This window comes from Moschus berezovskii, chromosome 20 (assembly GCF_049115385.1).
Source record: "Moschus berezovskii isolate FMDL1 chromosome 20, NW_MosBer_1.0, whole genome shotgun sequence".
NCBI classification, from domain to species: Eukaryota; Metazoa; Chordata; class Mammalia; order Artiodactyla; family Moschidae; genus Moschus; species Moschus berezovskii.
In genome coordinates this window covers 34,297,596-34,317,073 of record NC_142479.1, presented here as the reverse complement: position 1 = coordinate 34,317,073, position 19,478 = coordinate 34,297,596, and the positions used below count along the sequence as shown (strand labels likewise).

The following is a 19,478-nucleotide window of genomic DNA, read 5'->3' as shown; positions in this document are numbered from 1 at the left end:
GCTTTTCCATTCACATGACACATCCACAGGCACTCACTTCTACTTACTTTACTGACATATTTCATATCAAAAAATCTCATGTGTGCATCTCAACACAGGGCTGCGTCCAGAGATGATGTTCCCCGCACTGGTCTTTCCTGTCGTGCTGCCCACGACATTATTCTGAGCTTGTTGTGTGTCTCCATTGGGCCAGAGCAATTAGAATTTTCTTTCTCATTGTTGTTTTAGCTGCTAACTCATGTCAGATTCTTTTGCAACTGTACCCTGCCAGGCTCCTTAGTCAGTGGGATTTCCCAGGCAAGAATACTGCAGTGGGTTGCCATTTCCTTCTCCAAGGGATCTTTCTGAGCCAGGTTGAACCTGCATCTCCTACACTGGCAGGCAGATTCTTTACCACTGAGCCACCAAGAAAGCCACGGGAATTCTCTTACCATAGTTTAAAAATTACATTTATCACTTATATTAAATGACAAGCTTATGAAATCAGAAAGAAAAACCCATTTTTATCCATAAATGCTGTGTCACTTTTCCAAAGGCAGGAGGCATTTGCTGCTCTGCATGATGAAAGGAGACTATAGGGTCCTGGGGTGCCCCCTGAGGGACCCCTGCGGAGCTTCATGCTGGGAAACTTGGGACCATGGAGCTGACTGCATGCTCCATGGAAGGGATGCTTCTAGTCAGGCACACAATGGACATACTGCTATTAAATTTGAGAAAGACAGCAGACCATTTAGCCCTCTAGGCCTCTGATGACTTCAAATGACAGTGATTATCGTCACACCTGCTCTCCTCTGAACAGAAGTCCCGCTGTGGCTCCAGGGTACCTACCGAGCCCTCAATTCCATTTTCAGGACAGATGGAAGCCATCAGCACAAACCCGGAGATACAGCGGGAGTGCGGGCTTCCAGGACTCTGCAAACACCTGACATCGTCTGGATGCAAAGGAAATACCCACGCTTTTGTTCTCTCCAATATGAGATGAGTAAAAGCCATCTGCCACCGTCTTTACTCAAAATCCACAGGGATTGGCAGCAGGAAGAAATCAGGCCTGGGTGAGGCAAGGCGGGGTGGGGTTGAAGCAGGGCAGACAAGAGGCTGAAGGCCAGAGGCAGCCTGGCCTCCGTGCCCTCCTGGTCTGGCCCAGCCTGTGTCCCTACTTCTGTGGGGCCCCATCAGCTAAATTCACAGTTTCTTCCATTCACACTCAATGCCATGACTGCCACATTAAAAGGAACGCTTGAACGTGTACAGTCACCATGGCACCCGGGCTTTGGAGTTTGACATGTGACATCACTCTTGATGTTCAGTTCACCTTTACTTCACTTGGGTTGGGGGCAGGGGGGGCAGATTTCCTTGCTTTTTAGCTTAGAGCTCAGGCACAGGCAAAATTCCTCTGCAATGCTGACCCAAGGTCGCTGGAAAGGACACGCACCCTGACGAACCAGATCATTAGAAACATCTATGTTCACCTCCTCCCAGGGGGAATCAAGTCTTAGGCTGCTGGCTCCCACTGTGAGTAAAGTCCCCCTCGTGGACTCCCCCAAAAGTATTTTCCCTAAGCATTCTCTCAAAATGCCATTTCTCTCCAAAGGGGCCTCTGCTATGTTTCCCCTTGTGAAAAAATTAGGAAAGTATTTGGAAACCCCAAAACACATATCAGGAAGAGTTAAACAAGCTTGTGAAGACATCACTGTTATTTAGTTGCTAAGTTATGTCCGACTCTTTTGTGACCCCAGGGACTGCAGCCCATCAGTCCTCTGTCCATGGGATTTCCCAGGCAAGAATACTGGAGTAGGTTGCCATTTCCTTCTCCAGGGGTCTTCCTGACCCAGGGATCGAACCTGAGTCTTCTACATTGGCAGGTAGATTCTTTACCACTGAGCCACCAGGGAAGCCCCAGTGAAGACATTGTCAGATGCCAAAGGTTCAAGGCACTTTGCTTGGAACCAAGCTTGGAACCCACAGTGGAAGGAACTGGAACCAACCTGTTACCCCCAAACTCAGCCACCAGTTGACCTGACCGCACTGTAGAGGCAAGAATAGGGTGAACCTTTTCTTTCCTTCTTTCTTTTTTGAAAGGCATTGTGATTTGGGTTTTTTTTTTCCATATCACAAAAAATATTTAGAGAATTCCAAAGTTTTAGTTAACAGGAAATACAAATAGAAATTAAAAAAAAAAAAAAAAGAATGGAACTCAACTCTCCACAGATTGAACCCATATGGGTGTCACAGCTCACTGAATTAGCACCACTTTTGTAGCAGTGACGACTCCCGGGGCTGAAATTTCTTCAAACTCACTTTTTCCATCTCAGGGAGATTTTTCCATGCTCTTCCTCAAACAAACTGACCAATGGAGGAAGCGCTCCCCCTCCTCCCTATTTCAAAGTGTGGGGCATTTTCCTTTCACTCTAAGCCATTCTTTGATTTTCTCATCAAATTGAGACTTCGGGGAAGCTATGTAGCAGCAAACTAGGAAATACACTCCCTTTAAACACAGTTGGGAAAAAAAAATGTAAAAACCGAATTCGCTGGACAATTAGAAGCTATTGTGACATTTTCTTTTCTTCCCCAGGCTGGGCTTAGAGGTATCTCTGGGTTAGACTGTTCTGGGGCTAGGACACGTGAGGGCAGCCTGGCCCAGCCAGACCGGCCCCGGGGAAGCGGGGCCGGCCCCTCCGGAGCCTGCTGCAGTCAGTTCTCCTCCAACAGGTAATCACCGCCCGCGAACTCCGTGGCTTCGAGCTCCACGCTGGACAGGAACCTCCTCAGTGTCTTGCGGCAGTTGTAATCCAGGGTGGTGGTGTAGACGGTCTTGGGGTACTTGGGGTAGACGATGGTGGTGCTGAGGAAGCGGGTGGGTTTGTGGCGGGGCTCGAAGCGCACCTCCGCCTTGTAATTGCGCCACGTGCAACTGGGAATGCAGGTGATGGTCTGGCTGCAGGAGGCCACCACCAGGCCCAGGGGCAGCTGGATGTCGTCAATGAAGTGCCTCTCTGAGTCGTACTTAACCGAGGACGTGTACCTGGGCGGGAGACACAAGGCCACGTGAAGCCGCTCCTCGGAGCTGGGGGCACAGGGGTCCCTACTATGACCTCAGACCTTGAGACGTGGTGACTCTGGGGAGAAACCGCATGGAGTTTATGATGTGCTTACCGTGTGGTCCTTTCTGTTCTAAGCACTTTACTTCCAAGATCTAATTAACCTTCCCAACAACTCTGGGAGAAGGAATCAGGAGTGCAGAGGTTAAGGTCACAGTGAGAGGGAGCCATGGAGCTGGGGTCTCCATGCAGGCATGCAGGACTCCCAAGTTCACCTGTATTTCTGTTCCCCACCAAACAGAGTTGGCTCCCACTGACTTAAATTTTCAGACTTTGGTCAAATTACTTCCAAGCCTCAGTTTCCTCTTTTATATAACTTTATATATTATCAGGTCTTAGTTGCAGCTGCACTGGGTCTTAAATGCAGCTTGTGGGATCTTAGTTCCTCGACCAGGGATCAAACCTACACTCCTTGCATTGGAAGCATGGAATCTTAACACCAGGAAAATCCCTCCTTTCTGAAAAAGGTGCCCAGCATAAGAGGGGAGAGTGGTTAAACAGCAACTGCTATTGATGGGAATGATTATATAACAAGACAGATTCTCCTGTCCACAAGGAGAGAGTCGTTTCTCTGTCCCCTGAATGAACAATCATCTCTTTAATGAGAGGAGAAGGGAACCCAGACATCCTGAATGCTGGTTCTGAAAGCTCTCTGATAACCAAATCCTGGTACTGGGGCCAACTCCGCCTTCAATTTGGAGACCCCTCAGGCTCAGAGAACTGAGACTCGACCTTATCCATCAAAGCCAATTAACAGTCTTGATTTCCATAAAATAGTTAACATCCACATTCCTCAGCAGCTACTTTATTATTATTTGTTAAGTCCTTCTTGGGCAATTTGGGAGGCTTTTTTTGGGAGCAAAGCATGAATTCATTTGACTTCCTAATTATTGCATCTTCACAGTTACTGAAACATGTACAAGCATCACACATAGGTACAGAGTTCAGCACTGCACCTTGCCATCCCCTACCCACTGGTCAGGGAATAAGAATCAGCAGTCTTTTCAAAATGAGTCTGACGGGAACATCTATTCTCCTTGGGCAAGTAGGTTAAGGGGCTGGGGAAGCTCATGTCATAAAGTCATGTCCCCATTTGGTTCAAAATACAAGCTCTCCAGGAATAAAAGGCTGAACTGCTCACCTCCAAACTGCTGAGCCGCCTTTGTTCTGTGTCAAAGGGCTCTTTGTGTTCATGCAACGAAACTCCAGCTATAAAACCACTAGTTACCCAAAGTAAAATTCCTTTCTCTAAAAAGATGTGTCTTTTAATGGAGTCTTTCAAAGGCTCTCTGACCCCAGATGAGCCTGGGTAAGATAAATTCCCTGAGGAAGAACAGTACTTGCCCAATGAAATCAGAACCCGAGACAAGGTGATAGCACCTTGATGCTGGGGTGGGGTGGGGGTAAGATGTGGAAAGCAGCTTCTAGAAAGAGGAATTCAGTTCAGTTCAGTTGCTCAGTCGTGTCCAACTCTTTGCGACGCCATGAACCGCAGCACGCCAGGCCTCCCTGTCCATCACCAACTCCCGGAGTCCACCCAAATCCATGTGCATTGAGTCGGTGATGCCAGAAAGAGGAATTACTTTATTACAAATGCTTAAACATCTGACGGCCATGATAAGTGAAGCATAAAAAGCAAGCTGCAGTATAACACAATCTCATTTTCATTTTAATAAGTGTATCTACATTCAGAAGGTTAGAATATAAAAAGAACACCCCAAAAAGAACCCACCAAACTAGAAGAGTTTAGTGCACTTCTGTCATTGACTATTTTTTTTTAAAAATAACAAGAATTAATTACTGGAATCAAAAATAGAAGTGAAATGAAATCAGTGCCCGCTGTATTTACCTCACTTCTGTTGGTGGTAAGGGGTCAAGCTCCACTCCTTCGCCAAAGGACAGGGGGCATAATCTTGGTGAGCATCCGGAGCCCAGGGGGTTGGGGAGAGAAGCTAGATTCTGCAACGATGGAGAATGCAGTCAGACCACAGGCCCATCTGATGCTTTCCCCACAGAATTCCTGGTTCTAGCCTCCAGCTGATGGGCCCAGCTGTGATTTTGTGGCCCCCACTGGGAAATGATGCCAGAGAAGGACTGATCCACAGCAGCAGAAGAGCATGGATAGCTGTGTTTAAATCTTGGGTCTACCATGAAGGTGCTGGGTGCCTTCAACAGAGTCATAGCATATGCCCCGTGACCTTCTCTGCACACCCAGGGTGGGGGTGGGGGTTCCCCTTCCACTGATGAGGTTTTGTGGAAGGATGAAGAGAGGAAGCAAATCTGAGTTCAGCACTGTGACCGCAACCAGTCCCCAGGCCTACCGCATCATCGTACAGAAAGAAAACCGCCATGAACTGGGGCTTTGCTAACCAGAACCTTCAATTACGTGCCCCCAGCCCTATCACTGTCTCAGCAACTCTTCAGAAAAGGCCAAAACCAACAAAAAGAAACGCTACCAGGGATTTTTTTTTTACACTGAAGATTCAGTCCAAATTCCCCCAACGTCCTCTGCCTCTGGGGCTACCAGATTGACACCCACCCAAGATGGAGGAATCTGCAAACTCACTGGAAAGGCAGACACCAGAAAGTTCTCTATGGCACCTTCCACTGTCCAGAGAACTCCAAGAACCAGAGCATGGCATCCCAGGGGTTCACCCTCTTCCAGGTTGGTCAAGGCATCAGGCTTTCTGATTCACCAAGCAGCCTGAGTCAGAGATAGGGCCATCCTCCACGGAGGTGCTCGCTTTTCTTCGCCTGATCTGACTTGAGTCAGGGCTTCTGTGTTAAGCCCGCCAAAGCAAGCAGCCCTCCTGGGATAACTGGGAACTGTCATTTTCTTTGCCTGATCTGAGAGAAGAACCTACACTTGGGCCAGGACATGGTGGTGGCAGCCCCACCCCTAGGGCTTCCAGGAAGCAGACATTTCTAGAAGGTTGACTTTAAGACTCTTAGGTTACCAGGACAAGGTGTCAAGTAGGGAGCATAAGGTGGACATACAAAAGCCAAAGGGGACCAGGTAGGTCAGGGAGAGGTGGGGGTCCCCAGGGTCCAGCCTTGAACTCAGGGTCGGGGGGAGGAGTTTAATAAGCCCTCACTGGGGCTTGAGAACTCAGGTCTGAGTGTCGGGGCAGGGATGGGCACTGGCTGCAGCAGAGCTTCAGGAAACAGCCCCCAGCAGTGACAGGGGGCCCGGCTCTGCCCACAGACACTCCCCAACCTAGGGGTGCCTTCCCAGCAGTCCTGGGGGCTGCAAGACGACAGAGCCACCAAAAGGAGGCAGGCGACTCTCAACACTCACACTGCAGCCTTCTTCCAGGTGTCCACACAGACACTGGGTCCTCTTGCCCTGTCTCCTCCGCCTCCTCATTCCTGCCGCCAGCACTCTCTGAGCACATGCCAGGCCCCAGCGCAGGTTGGGAGTGGGGAGGGGAAGCAGGAGTCAGACTCCTGAACAAGGTACCCATTAGGGGGAAGGGACAAAGTCACAGCCCCTGGCATGGCTCTGGGAGGCATCCAGGAAGACTTCCCAGAGGAGGTGACAAGTAGGGTCCTGAAGGGCAGCAGGCAGGGGTTTGATGGACTGGGTGTTGGAGAGGTAGAAGGGGAGAAGCATGCCAGAGGGAGGGAGCAGCCTCAGGGGCACAGGTGTGTCCATCTGCCTGTGGTCAGGGGACGTGGACGATAAGGCTATAAAGGGCCAGGTGGCCAGGGTTCAGAAGGCCAAGATGGAGCCAGTGATGCCTCCTAATGGAAATGAGAGAACGCAGTGATATTCATGGAGAGACAGGATCAAGAATTCACGCATCAAAGCAGGTGGGTCCCTAAGAAGCAGCAGCTGAACTGACTATGGTCAGAAACAACTGACTACTTCACTCAGGGGAGAGGGCTGCAAACAGCCATCCCCAAGGCTGAGGGGCGGGTTCAGAGCCCTGAGCTTGACTGTAGGCAGGATGTGGGTCCCTTGAACTCCAGGTGAAGGCAATAAACACTACCATCTGAGCGATGCCTAAGGTACTTGCATTTTCTCTTTAAATAAAAGTTTTAAAGTAAAGTAAAAGGACTCATCGTTCAAAGTTTCCACCCACCTAAAGGCCTCCCACCCATCCTGCGCTAGATACTGGTTAGGTGATAGGCCAAGAGGGGCCACTGATCTCAAAAGGTCCCCTCCAAGGCTGCCAACAGTGCCCGAAAGTTGGCCCTCTTTGCTCAGTGAATCCGGGAGTGGAGCAGATCCCTCTCCCTAAGACCTACCGGGAGTGGGGCCCGCCCGTCGGAACCACCGAGGGCGGGGGCAAGCCCGGAGAAGCCTGGGGTTCCCTCTCGGTGTCCCGGGACACCTCTGGCCCGGCCAGGTCACGATGTGGTCAAGCCGTAGCCTGGCAGCCCCGGGGGCCGCCACCCCGAAGGGAGGAGGCGGCGGCCCGCCTCTCCCGGGGCTCCCGCGCCTCCCAGGCGATGACAATTTTCCAGCCACCGGCTCCAGCTGGCCAGGCTCTCGCCGCGCTCCCGCCCCGGGCTCCCGGAGCTGGCCACGCCGTCCCGACGGGCGGGCGGCGGCGCCCACAGCGCGCCCCGGGGGTGCCAGCAGCCCGCCTGGGGGTCCGGCATGGGGTGCGGGGATAGAGAGGATGTGGGAAGGGGCCGGGGCGGGGTCACTCACCGGGGCCGCGCGGGTGGCCGCTGCGTCTGGCTCCAGCGCCCCCGGGGCCGGCGTGCGCTCCCCGCCGCCGCCCCCGGCCGCCGCGAGCGCCCAGTGGCTGGGGCTGGGGCTGGGGGGCAGCCCCGAGTCCGGACTGTCTAGGACGCCGTCGCCCTTCTTCTTCGTGTCCACGAGCTCGGGCACATCCTGCAGGCTCAGCCGGCCCACCATGGCGGTGCGCGCGGCGGGGCCGGGGCCGCTGCCCGCCGGCCGCCCTCCCTGCCAGCCGCCCGCGCGCCGTCCGGGTCCGCCGGCCGCTTCGCTCCCGGGCCCGCCCCCCGGCCCGCCCCGCCCCCCGGCCCGCCCCGCCCCGCCCGGGCCTGACCCGCCCGCGGTGGCGGAGCCGCCAGGCCGGGCGCCAGGGGCCGCTGCACTCCCGCCGTCCGCCGCCCGCGCTGCCCTCCGCCTGGCCGCTCAGCCCGCCGCGAGCGGCCGATCTCAGGCTCCGAGGGCGCCGGCCCGGGACCCCCGTCCCACCCGGCCGTCCGCCCCGCCGCAGGCGCACACGAGTCCCCGCTCGCACCGGGCCCGCGGGCGCCTCGTCCCCTCGGCCTGGGCCAGCCGGGCCGGCGGACGCTAGAATCTCGAGCCCTAGGCGTCGAGGGGAAGGCAGAGTAGAGCCCCGGCTCGCAGAGGCCTGGGGAGCCGGCCGAACCCAGCAAGCAAACAACTGGAAATTATTAATAGTTAATGCGCTTCGTATGGTTCCAGCCGCCTCTTGGCTCAGCCGAGCGGCCTCTCAGGCTGTCTCTGGCTCTCATTTCTGCCCCGGGGGGAAAAGAGCGCCTACTCCGTTTATTCTCAAGGGGACCGGGGTGGGCGGGGGAACGCATCACGCCCCGGCCTGGGTGCTCAGCGGAACAGGTCGTGGACACAGCGGGCAGGGAAATTCAGCGTGGGTGCCGAGTGGCCCTCGAACCAGATGAAAGGCTCAACCGGCTCTCCATCAGCTGTCTGAAGGGCTCCCTCCCTGGGGCGGAGCGGGGAAGGGGGTGGTGGTCACAGCTTTTCAGATGGGCTACTTGTCCTTCCTCCTTAGTTTGACAGAGAAGCCCTGCCTGAGTGGGAACTCATTGCAACAGCTGCCCAACTGGAGAACAGGGCTGTTCTCATTTCTAAAAGTACTAGAAAATTCGAGTACTGTTTCTCAGAGACCACCCCGAATATTGGTAAGTACAGGAAGTCCCCCTCCACCACCACCACCACCAGCCGCCCTCCCCTGGGGGTTTTTGATGGGTGCTCAGCTAGGGCCTCAAGGTGGAGCTGTGAGCAGACCTAGCTGGCAGGGGCCAGCTCTGGAGAGGAGCAATGCCCTGGGCTAGGGACTTCGGCTCCATGAGAGGTGGGCGCCGTGCACAGTCCTCCATGGCAGCTCAGTCTGTGTCCTTGCAAAAGCAGACAGAGGATCCTTGTCCTGCTTGGGACCTGGTGAAGTCCAAGTTCAGAGCAGGCAGGTGTTTGTGATCTGCTGGAAATGGTTCAACCCTCCTATTCTTCTCACCCATCACTTTCAGGTTAGGAAACAGAGAAGGAACTTGACTTGCTCCAAGTCACACAGCTGGTACAAGGCAGCTTGCTGTGACCAGGAAGCCCAGGATCAGCCCTTCCACAGAGAACAAAACCTGGTGCATGCCTGAGTGCTGGGAGGTTGTTCGTTTAAGACCTGTGGGAATAGATTACAAAATCAAGGGTCAGTGGTTTGTGCCAGGATAAACTGTAAGCAGTGGGTCTTAGAGGTTAGGTCAACTGTGTGGCTGCACTTCTCTACCCCTTTTGACCTCACCGTCTGCATATCCCAGGCTGCTGCCCAACGTGGGGCATCACAGGAGGAATCTAAGAGCTTCCCAGGGGTGTGGAAACGTGTGTGGTCTGCTGGAGTGGGAGGACTAGCACCCTAGAGGGAGTTTGTCCACCAGTGTGCCCAGGTATTAGTAGATCCTGAGAACTCTTCCCTAAATCTGACCAGGTGGGAGAAAGTGTCCAGAAAGATGGCGGCTGCTCCAGGTCAATGGTGGCCTTCAAGGTCATCAGTGTGGAAGAGGAGGATGAGACTGAGCAAGGTCAGCGTGCTCAGCCAGTGTAGCCTCTGACTCCATCAAAGCCTGAATCGTTGTAAGTTGTCTTGGGAGGGCTCTCAACCTGGACCTGCTAAAATCTGAAGTCTAGGCGAAGCCGCACGTCACCACCTTCAGAGCGGAATTCTGAAGGGCTTAGATTACTCACATTCTGATGATGAGCCAGAGACATCAAAGATGCCAAAGTGAGGAAGGGAATGTGAAGTTGTGAGCTTCGGAGGGTCCTCGCAGATCAAGGAGACACATTGGAGGCAACCCTTCTTCCTTGGCATTTGAGTCATCAAGCAGGTGACCCAGGACTTCACATGGGCATCTTGGCCATCAGGCTGGACCCAGGAAGCATCTGTGTCTTACGTTACAGCCTAGGAGAGTTCTGTCTGATCCCCAAGACAACCTCTCCCAATTCCAGGGAAGCATCTTGGCTTTCACAGAGATCAGGACATCCTCAGGCTTCAGGACGCTTGCCAAGGTGCTCCCAAAGCGTAAGATGATTGCATACCCTGGACTCCTTTCCTATAGAGGAGCTCAGAACTGATGCACACACAGGAAACCAGAAGTGCTTGAAGAGGAATTCAGCCCGCAGACCTGATGCTGATGGAGAAGCAGAGGTGGAGCTCGTGGTCCTGTTACAGATTCCCCTGAACCACTCAGTTGCCCGTCCTCCAATAAGGTCCGCTGAAGTCTTCCTCTCCATGGCTCCCAGAACACTGTTGAGCCAATTAAAAGACAGCTGGGACCCCGGGTTTGTCCTCCCCTGTCCAGACTGTCTTCAGAGAGCTCAAAGATAAGCTGGATCTGGCTAGAAGCTGCTTGGGTGCACAGGACAACATGGAGGGCACAAGCCTGGCTGGGCCCAGGCATCCTGCCTGTACCCTCATCTGCGTGAACTCACAGCAGTCCTGGTGGAGATGAGCAGAGCAGGTCTTACAACAGGAACCATCCGAGATCAACCTGCCCCTGAGTCCCCCTGGGTGGGATAGCAGGGAGGGAACTTGTTTTGTAACCTCGTGGGAGCCGTGTAGTGCAGACCCTGTGAGCCGGCTATGCTTCCTGAGCCATGAGCCCACACTGCAATCCGCTGTAGTCCTCTGGAAGAGCCCCAAGCCCTGGGCTCATCACTGGCCTACATCTTATGCCAGAATATTTTCCAAAGAGTGTTTCTTAAACAAAACAAAGCTCTAATCAACCAGAGGGGAAGGGATAGTTAGGCAGTTTGGGATCGACATGTACACACAGCTATATTTTAAATGGATAACCAATGGGGACCTACTGTATAGCACAAGGAACTCTGCTCAATGTTATGTGGCAGCCTGGATGGGGGGAAGGTTGGGGGAGAATCAGTTCCGTTCAGTTGCTCAGTTGTGTCCGACTCTTTGTGACCCCATGGACATAGGCACACCAGGCTTCCCTGTTCTTCACCAATTCCCAGAGCTTGCTCAAACTCATGTCCATCGAGTTGGTGATGCCATCCAACCATCTCATCCTCTGTCGTCCCCTTCTCCTCTTGCCTTCAATCTTTCCCAGCATCAGGGTCTTTTCCAATGAGTCGGTTCTTTGCATCAGGTGGGCAAAATATTGGAGTTTCAGCTTCTGCATCAGTCCTTCCAATGAATATTCAGGACTGATTTCCTTTAGGATGGACTGGTTGGATCTCCTTGCAGTCCAAGGGACTGTCAAGAGTCTTCTCCAACACCACAGTACATGTATATGTATGGCTGAGTCCCTTTTCTGTGTACCTGAAACTATCACAACATTGTTAACCGGCCATATTCTGACATATGATATACAATAAAATGTTTTAAAAAGAAATCTCTAAGCAAAGCTTGGGAAAGACAACGGATTCCACCTTACCCGCTTCTGGTCCAGTTTGAAAGACAGGCCTTCTTTGAGAAGCATCTGGGCTACACCTGGAAATCGGGGTGTTTTTCAAAATGACGCCATGGACCTGCTTAAAGAGTGGCCTCTTCTCAAAGCTGTCCTTTCAGAGCGGCCATCGCCCCCGCCTGCATCACACAGACCGGTGTCCTTGTAGGACTTGGCTCCTGGCCTGGGGCCTCTCCCTGCAGGGTCTGAGGAACAAAGCCAAGTCACAGTGAATGCCAGTCCTGCATTTTCCCTTTTTCTCCACCAAAGTAAGCTAATGCCCGAATGGGAGTTGAGTCAGACAAAAGCGGGACCCCCACAATGGCTGCTGCTTATTGTTTTTGGAACAGCTTGTCTTCAGTAAACCCAGCCAGACAGCGGATTAAAAAACACTGCTGGCTCCAGCATGCTGGCACATGCTTTGGGGCCCAGGCACCTTGCAGGGCCAGCCCCCTGGGCCTCTGGGCTCCAAGATTCACACTGCAATGGCTTTGCCTTAGTACTGAACTAGGTCTCCCCTTGCCTTCATTTGTACCCGTGTCGACCAAAATGCTTAAAAAAATAGGACTTTATTTTGTTTCCTTAAGTATTTTAAGATTAAGGTTTGGGGGGACTTCCCTGGTGGTCCAGTGGTTAAGACTTTACACTTCCACTTAAGGAGGCATGGGTTTGATCCCTGGTCAGGGAAGTTCTGCCTGCAGTCCAAAAAAAAAAAAAAATCTACAAATAATAAAGAACATTAAAAAAAAAATTAAGGTTACTGGTTTCAGAGAGCATTGACAGGGACCTGCCATACTCAGTGAAGATAGGAATTGAATTAAAAAGATGTACTGACACAACCCAAACCCACAGGCATCTGTACATACACGTTGATGAGGTTGGTTCATATCTCTGTGCCCCTGGGACTCACAAAGGTGGCCTGAACCAGACAGAGGTCAAGGGTGCCAGAGCCTGGCAACTGCAGAGAGAAGTGTGCCTGCGGAAACAGGCTGGCTCCTTTTCTGACTTCTCCCCTGTGAGACCACCAGGTCAGGTGGGGAGGTGGTGTCTGGCCCAGCCCACGTGGCAGTGCTTACCCAGACAACCGATTGCAGCTTGGGGCAGAGTCAGGCCAGTGACTCTGAGTGGGGGACCTGGGGACCCCAGTCAAATACAGGCTCCACCCTTGAGGCCTTATATCTGTAAGCTGAGAGCTAGCTATTCTCCCAAATGGTCCCTGCTGCTGCTGCTGCTGCTAAGTCACTTCAGTCGTGTCTGACTCTGTATGACCCCATAGACGGAAGCCCACCAGGCTCCCCCGTCCCTGGGATTCTCCAGGCAAGAACACCGGAGTGGGTTGCCATTTCCTTCTCCAACGTGTGAAAGTGAAAAGTGAAAGTGAAGTCGCTCAGTCGTGTCCGACCCTTAGCGACCCCACGGACTGCAGCCTACCAGTCTCCTCCATCCATGGGATTTTCTAGGCAATAGTACTGGAGTGGCTTGCCATTAGTTACACAGAAAAAGGGCTGTGGCCTCTGCAAAATAAAACCCAGATGGGATTAAAAAAAAAAACTCAGATGGAATTTTGAAAAGAGCTGGGGCACATGGACTTGTTGGAACGGCATCAATACACTTGCACTCTTGGCTCTGTTCTGCTTATTCACACCGGACAAGGACTCGCAGCCCAGAAAAATAGCCCTTTGGTGAGCCACCGAAGTTTAGACCCTTGGTTCCTTGGCTGAAGGGCGCTATGGATGGCTGGTCTGCTCGGCCACTCTCCAAAGGCAGCCTCCAGACTCTGGGGTGTTCAGGCCCTCTGGGGGATTAGGGTCTACAGGGCTGCGTGGGGAAGGATGGTGAGTGGGAGCCCCAGGAAGGGGGTGCAATTGGCTCCACTGTCCTCCCCTGAGCCAGTGCCCCTAAGTGCATTCCTCTCCACCCCCTAGATTCAAAGCAGAATACAAGGCCGCGAAGGCAGCTGTAGTTTTCAGCTCGGTACTGCTGGGAACTCCTGAGACTCACCGAAGGCAATTACATGCCTTTGAAGAAATGTTTTTCAGTTTCGAGTCTCTACTGAAAATTCACCAGGGGTGAAGAAAGAACTTGAGGTGAGCGGAGAAGCGCCAAAGAAAAATTCCTTGCATCTTGTGTTTTCCAGGTTGTATCAGTTGATGATTAACTGGAATTTTATCGACTCTTGCCTTGTACTTCTTCTGCAGGATGACTCCAACCAGTAACAAGCCTTTCTGGAAATCTCTGAAGGTGTCTCTCATATGCTGCTAAATAAATCTGGTCATACACACAGGACGCCTGCTATTAATTTTCTTTTTCTTTTCCCGAACCCACTGCCCCAGCCTCTGCTTCTGCTAAGTTGGGTGACAGTGCCCTCCAACAGGACCACCATCAGTTCCACCAGGCACTTAGAGGCTGCGGCCAAGCCGTCACTGCTGTGGGTACCAAAACCCTGGGCCATGCTGCCAACGCTGGTGGTGGGGGAGGGCTCCGTGGCCCAGAGGTGAGCTGTGCTGTGATCTGCAGTTAAGTGCCTCCCGCTCCTTCTAGTTATGTTTATAGGGTGGTCCTGATACAGCGCGGCTTCCTTTATGCCTGCCTCCTGCCCTAGGTCTCAGCTTGAACTATGCAGGGGCTGCTGCTGCTGCTGCTAAGTCACTTCAGTCGTGTCCGACTCTGTGTGACCCCATAGACGGAAGCCCACCAGGCTCCCCCGTCCCTGGGATTCTCCAGGCAAGAACACTGGAGTGGGTTGCCATTTCCTTCTCCAATGTGTGAAAATGAAAAGTGAAAGTGAAGTCGCTCAGTAGTGTCCAACCCTTAGCGACCCCACGGACTGCAGCCTACCAGGCTCCTCCATCCATGGGATTTTCAGAGACAAATAGTAAAAGAAGCCAGAAAAAAAAAAAACAAAAAACTGCTTTGGATCCAAATCTCTCTCCCCTGAGCTTGGCTTACCCTTCTGACCCCTTCTCTTTGGATTTCTCTAAGAGACTCCCTGGTTCCACATGCAAACAGAGCGTCTGGATCTGAGAATGATGGGGCTACTCGACTTCAATCCCAGCCAGCGCCCTGCCCCACCAGATGCCCATCAAACACCTGACCCCCATCTCAACACCTTGCTTCTCAAAGACTGAAAGGTTAGACTCTGTTACTTCCAGGGATGCCTTTTTTAGCATCAAGTCTGTCTGCCATCTGAGAAAGGACCTTCTGCTGTTAGCTGGCTGTGTTAGAAGCAGAAGTCTCTAGAATGTCAGGCATTAACATCTTATAAACCCTAAGACAGGTCCCAATCCCTGTTCTACACGCTTATAATAAAAAGAGCAGATACGAGCTTCGTGTGGGCCTTCCGTCACACACGAATATTAAGGAAACTGGGCTTTGTGTTCCTCTTATCAGCAGAATCCCTAGTCTCGCCCCACAGAAACTGCTTCACCGCTACTCCCAAGGCTGAGAGCTCTTAGCAAAATCTGCTCTGAGTAAGAGTTTTGGGGGTCTGTGTGTGCACTCCCACTACACCCATTCATTCAACCAGCACCTGCCAAGGGCCTACAGTGTGTGAGGCAGAGTGTGGGAGCACGAGGAGAGCTTCACCAGCCTGGGGGAGAGAGGGAGGGGAGGCTTGGGGGAAGAAGTCTAGAGGGAGTGACACCCGTGCTGATACAAAAGCATCAAATAAGGAACAGACAGGCAAAGAAGGAAGGAGATGAGCACCAAAGCCCGGTCATGAGGTCCCTGAGGACCTGGACATCTTTCTCCCTGGCTTCAATTCAGGGAGTGGAGATTACTGCAGACTTGACAAGGGCCCCAAGTTCAATCCCTTCTGGAGTCAATTAGCTGCAATCCCGGACATGCATCCTGTAAAGATGTCACACTGGTGACAAAGGGAAGCGAGAGTTAGGGTGGCTCGTTTAGTCCAGCTGTGCTCCTGGCTGGAAATGCGTGTCAAAGACACGGTGACAAGCTGTTCCTTCTCCTTCGGCACTTGTCATGGATATTGTTTTGTGAAGATACCCTGGCATACAGGAGGTGAATGCTCTGTGATCAATTTAGCTCCTAAGGCCCCAGTTTCCCTCAAGCCTGGAAAAGTGTCTTGCTCACAGTATAGTTCTTATTTTCTGGATAATGACTAGTGGCTCTTGGGTAATTACTACTCTCTCTCTTCCCTTTTGCCTGGTGGTATCTGGGGAGGCTTTCATAACATCATAGTAGGAAGGATGGGGTTGCCGGTGGTGAGAGCCTGGTTCACGGTTATCTTCCTACCTCTCTGGCCTCTACTGAGGAGAAATTGGTTTTGCTTGGCCATGGACCGCCACCCTCTGCTTTTCATGTTCATGAATCTACACCCTAGGTGTCCCAGCCTGAAGTCTCTTCCAGCCAGCTGGCCTTTCATTACTTCTGAGGGCTCAGGGAGTTTGGACCATGATGGGGTGTGAGGGACTCTAAGATGTGTTGCCCTTGGGTCCATCTGGCTGGACAACACTGTCGGACGTTATTTCTCCTCCTCAAGTGTCTTGTTGAATACTTATGTCTCTATGGGGACTGCAGTCTCCCAGGTTAATAGCTGGAAGCCAGGCAAGGGCCTCTACGTCAGGATTTCCTTCAAACTTAGGGGGGTGGTTTTCTCTTATCCTGGGGCTCAATCCAGAGTGGTGAGGTTCTAGATTTCTTCTCCAGGACCTTCTAGCCTTGTAACCAAGTCATATCCCTTTACTTTGTCCTTTCATATTGATACCTGCTGGTCAAAAATCCCCCTACTTCTTTTTATTTTTAATGAAAAGAAAAGTTTACATCAAGATGCACTGTCCCTATGCTGATGGTGTGGACTGTATGCAAAGTCCTCCAGCATTTTGGCTCTTAAAATGTAAAGGTTCACTTTCAGGATAAAGATCAGAAACAAAGCAAAACACTATTCCAACAATTCTTGTAACTTTCTCCTCTACTCGCAAAGTTTCTACAGGAGTTCAGAAGCTAAGAATTTAAGCTATTATCTCTAAAGCATCAGTGGCAGAAAACAGGGCATATAGGGAGCCCTGATGGAGCCTGGGGAAAGGGCAGAGATAAAGAATAGAAAAAGGACTCTCAATTGTATATCAAACTATCACCTCTGTACTACACAAAGGATGACCCCTGCTTCCAAAAGCAAACCAACAAAGCATGTCTTCCAGGAGCCCTGACCAGGAGGGAAGCTGCGGTGCTTTTGCTCAATCGGCAAGTTCTCTTGCAGCAAGACACAGCACTAGTTGGCTCACATTTGGTTTTGTGCAATGAAAACCAAAAGGGAACTCAAGCTTGCTGGGTTTCTACAGATAGAGCTGCAACTATATCCTCTAGATCAAGAAGCAGGAAAAAACACCTAGGGCGCGTGAGGATGTAGAGAAGAGATTACACACATACACGTGTTCTATGGAAGTGTGCAGCAAAACCATCTTTGTAGAGGGCATTGTGGCAACAGCTAGCAGTGCTTCAAATGTGTGTGCCCTTTTGTTTCCTAAAATGGGAATTGAACGATTTTAGGACAGTAGCCTGCAAAAAGGCGAGCACATGTGAGCGAAGATATTTACAGATAGATTTTCACTGGTGATGTGTTTCTCACTGCCAAACAACAGAAACTTCTTTGTATACTGATAGGAGACTGGCTAAGTGAATGATGATATATCTCAACTATAAAACACCATGTAGCCTTAACAAGAATGAGTAACTCTATACATGCTGAGGGAAAAGATGACCAAGATTTCTTGTTTAGCTGTAGAAAAATATGCAAATATGGTTAATATTAATTTTGTTTGCAAAGTGCCCTTCCTCCATGGTATAGACAAAGTCTGGAAGGAGGGTAGGACCTTTGATATATCTATTTCTATATTGTTTAAAGTTATTAACATGAATACTCATATTGTGCACTTTAAAAATAAATATCACTATTGCAATATTTTATAAGGTGAAGAACCCTATGCTGTTTCTTTAAGCTATTATTTCTATAGCATCAGTTTAGAAACTGGGAGCATGGAAACACAGAGAATCATCAGGGTTAGTGGTCATGAGTGAGAGGAGGCCCAGGGGAGCGAACCAGCTCCTTCTCAAGACTCGCAGAGCAAAGAGGAACTTGGTGAGCCTGGCCAGGAGACCACGGAGAAGGGATTCTCTGTGCGGAAACCCCACCTGCCAGGCCTGACAGGGACTGAGAGGCTTGATTTGCTGGGGCGGTTGAGATTTTCTCTTGGTTTCTGGGACTAGTGTTTGTATAATCATTTAGAAAAATAAATATTTTTGGATTAACTAACCATATTGGTTGACAAAGAGAGTTGTCAAGGCAGGAGGAGAAGGGGGAGACAGAGGATGAGCTGGTTGGATGGCATCACCGACTCAGTGGACATGAGATCTGAGCAAACTCCAGGAGATGATGAAGGACAGGAAAGTCTGGTGTGCTGCAGTCCATGGGCTCACAGAGTTGGACATGACTTAGTGCAACTGAATAATAAAAGGGTGCCTGACTCTAAGGCCTTGAGATTGAGGAACTGGGAAGGGAAGGTGGTCCCCTTTAGAGATGGGGAAATTGCAGGAAGGGAGGTGAGTGGACCTGGAGATGCTCCCCAGAACTGATGGTGGGAACTGCAAGTGGAATGGGGTCAGCTGAGGGGGGTGTGGCGGACAAAGGCTAAAAATCTGAGAAACCTCAGAAGGCATAGACGGTGTTTATGCCTGTGCTGGGCAGGAAAGTTCTCTGAAGGAGTCTGGAGTGAAAACTAGGGGGGCCTAAGACCTTGGGGCTTGACACGGGCGGTCAAGGTTTGAAAGGAGGGGAGAGTCAGTGACGGAGACCGAGATGTTCAATGGGAGCCAGGAAAGCCAGGTGTGGAAGAAGGGAGGGGAGGAGTCCCAGGGGTGGGGAGGACTCACCTGATCAACCGAGAGGGCAAAGAGGATGAAAGTGCAGAAACAAGGTCGTCCTTCCAGAGAAGTTTCTGGAGATGGATGCTGAATCAGAGGCATGCCTCTTGGGGATGGAGGTGGTGGCTGTAACCTCTTGCTGGAAATGGTAACAAAGACCACAAGAGAAGTGGCATGGGGGTGCTGAGGGGGTGGCAGGATCAAGGAAAGCATGACGCCCCTGTTCACTGCAGGCAGAATGGAAAAGAGGGCCAGTTCTGAGGAGCCTGCTGGGAGTGGGGTGAGGTGGAAGGGGAAGAGGTGGGGCCTCCAGGGAAGGCCAGCCAGGTGGAGTGGAGTGGCAAATGGAAAGTGGGTACAGCAAGGGTGGCTTGCATGTTACCAGTCCTCTTGCACAGTGGGGCCCAAGTTCCTGACTGGAACGCCTCAGATTCCCAACTGTCACATGAGGAGATCTGACTGAAGTTCTAAAAGCAGATAAACCCACACACCACCCAGCCCTGAAGCCCATCGATCCGGCCCCAAGAGCCCCTGGTGAGGCCAGGGGAGTCCCATATGTCATTGTTTGTATTTCAAGTCCTGAGAGGGTGGGGAAGCATTGCGTGCAGAGACGTGCGAGGCCTCAGGTGTGAGATCTGGGGCTGCAGGCGTTTCCCGAGGAGGACAGGCTTCCTTTCAAGTGTTGCCCAAGACCCCTCCTGCCAGTTCCGGTTGCACTGCTTTCCTCTCAGAACACAGCTGCCTTGCACCAGGGGCGCCTTGCTCTCTGATGTCCGACTTCTAAGGGCGGCAAGGCTCAATCCAGGTGGTGGCCTCCAGGGAGACTCAAATAGGATCTGGATGATAGTTCAGGGGTGTTGCCGA

At 51.8% G+C, this 19,478-nt stretch overlaps 1 protein-coding gene and 2 long non-coding RNA genes across 3 annotated transcripts; 1 reads left to right on the top strand and 2 right to left on the bottom strand.

Moving 5' to 3' along the window:
• Positions 1–2,088: 2,088 nt before the first annotated feature.
• RFLNB (refilin B) lies at positions 2,089–8,063 on the bottom strand. The gene is made up of 3 exons (XM_055402992.2): positions 7,759–8,063; positions 4,948–5,057; positions 2,089–3,022 (listed from the first exon to the last, which is right to left on the bottom strand). Exons 1-3 carry the CDS (start codon positions 7,966–7,968, stop codon positions 2,692–2,694), a joined length of 651 nt encoding a protein of 216 aa, XP_055258967.2. The 5' UTR covers positions 7,969–8,063; the 3' UTR covers positions 2,089–2,691.
• Positions 8,064–8,495: 432 nt separating this feature from the next.
• Positions 8,496–14,039, top strand: LOC129541252 (uncharacterized). Its single transcript, XR_008682798.2, has 3 exons — positions 8,496–8,966; positions 13,661–13,822; positions 13,934–14,039. It is a non-coding gene; the product is annotated as an uncharacterized LOC129541252 (long non-coding RNA).
• Positions 8,984–13,872, bottom strand: LOC148774679 (uncharacterized). The gene is made up of 3 exons (XR_016035397.1): positions 13,737–13,872; positions 11,724–11,941; positions 8,984–9,460 (listed from the first exon to the last, which is right to left on the bottom strand). It is a non-coding gene; the product is annotated as an uncharacterized LOC148774679 (long non-coding RNA).
• Positions 14,040–19,478: the final 5,439 nt, after the last annotated feature.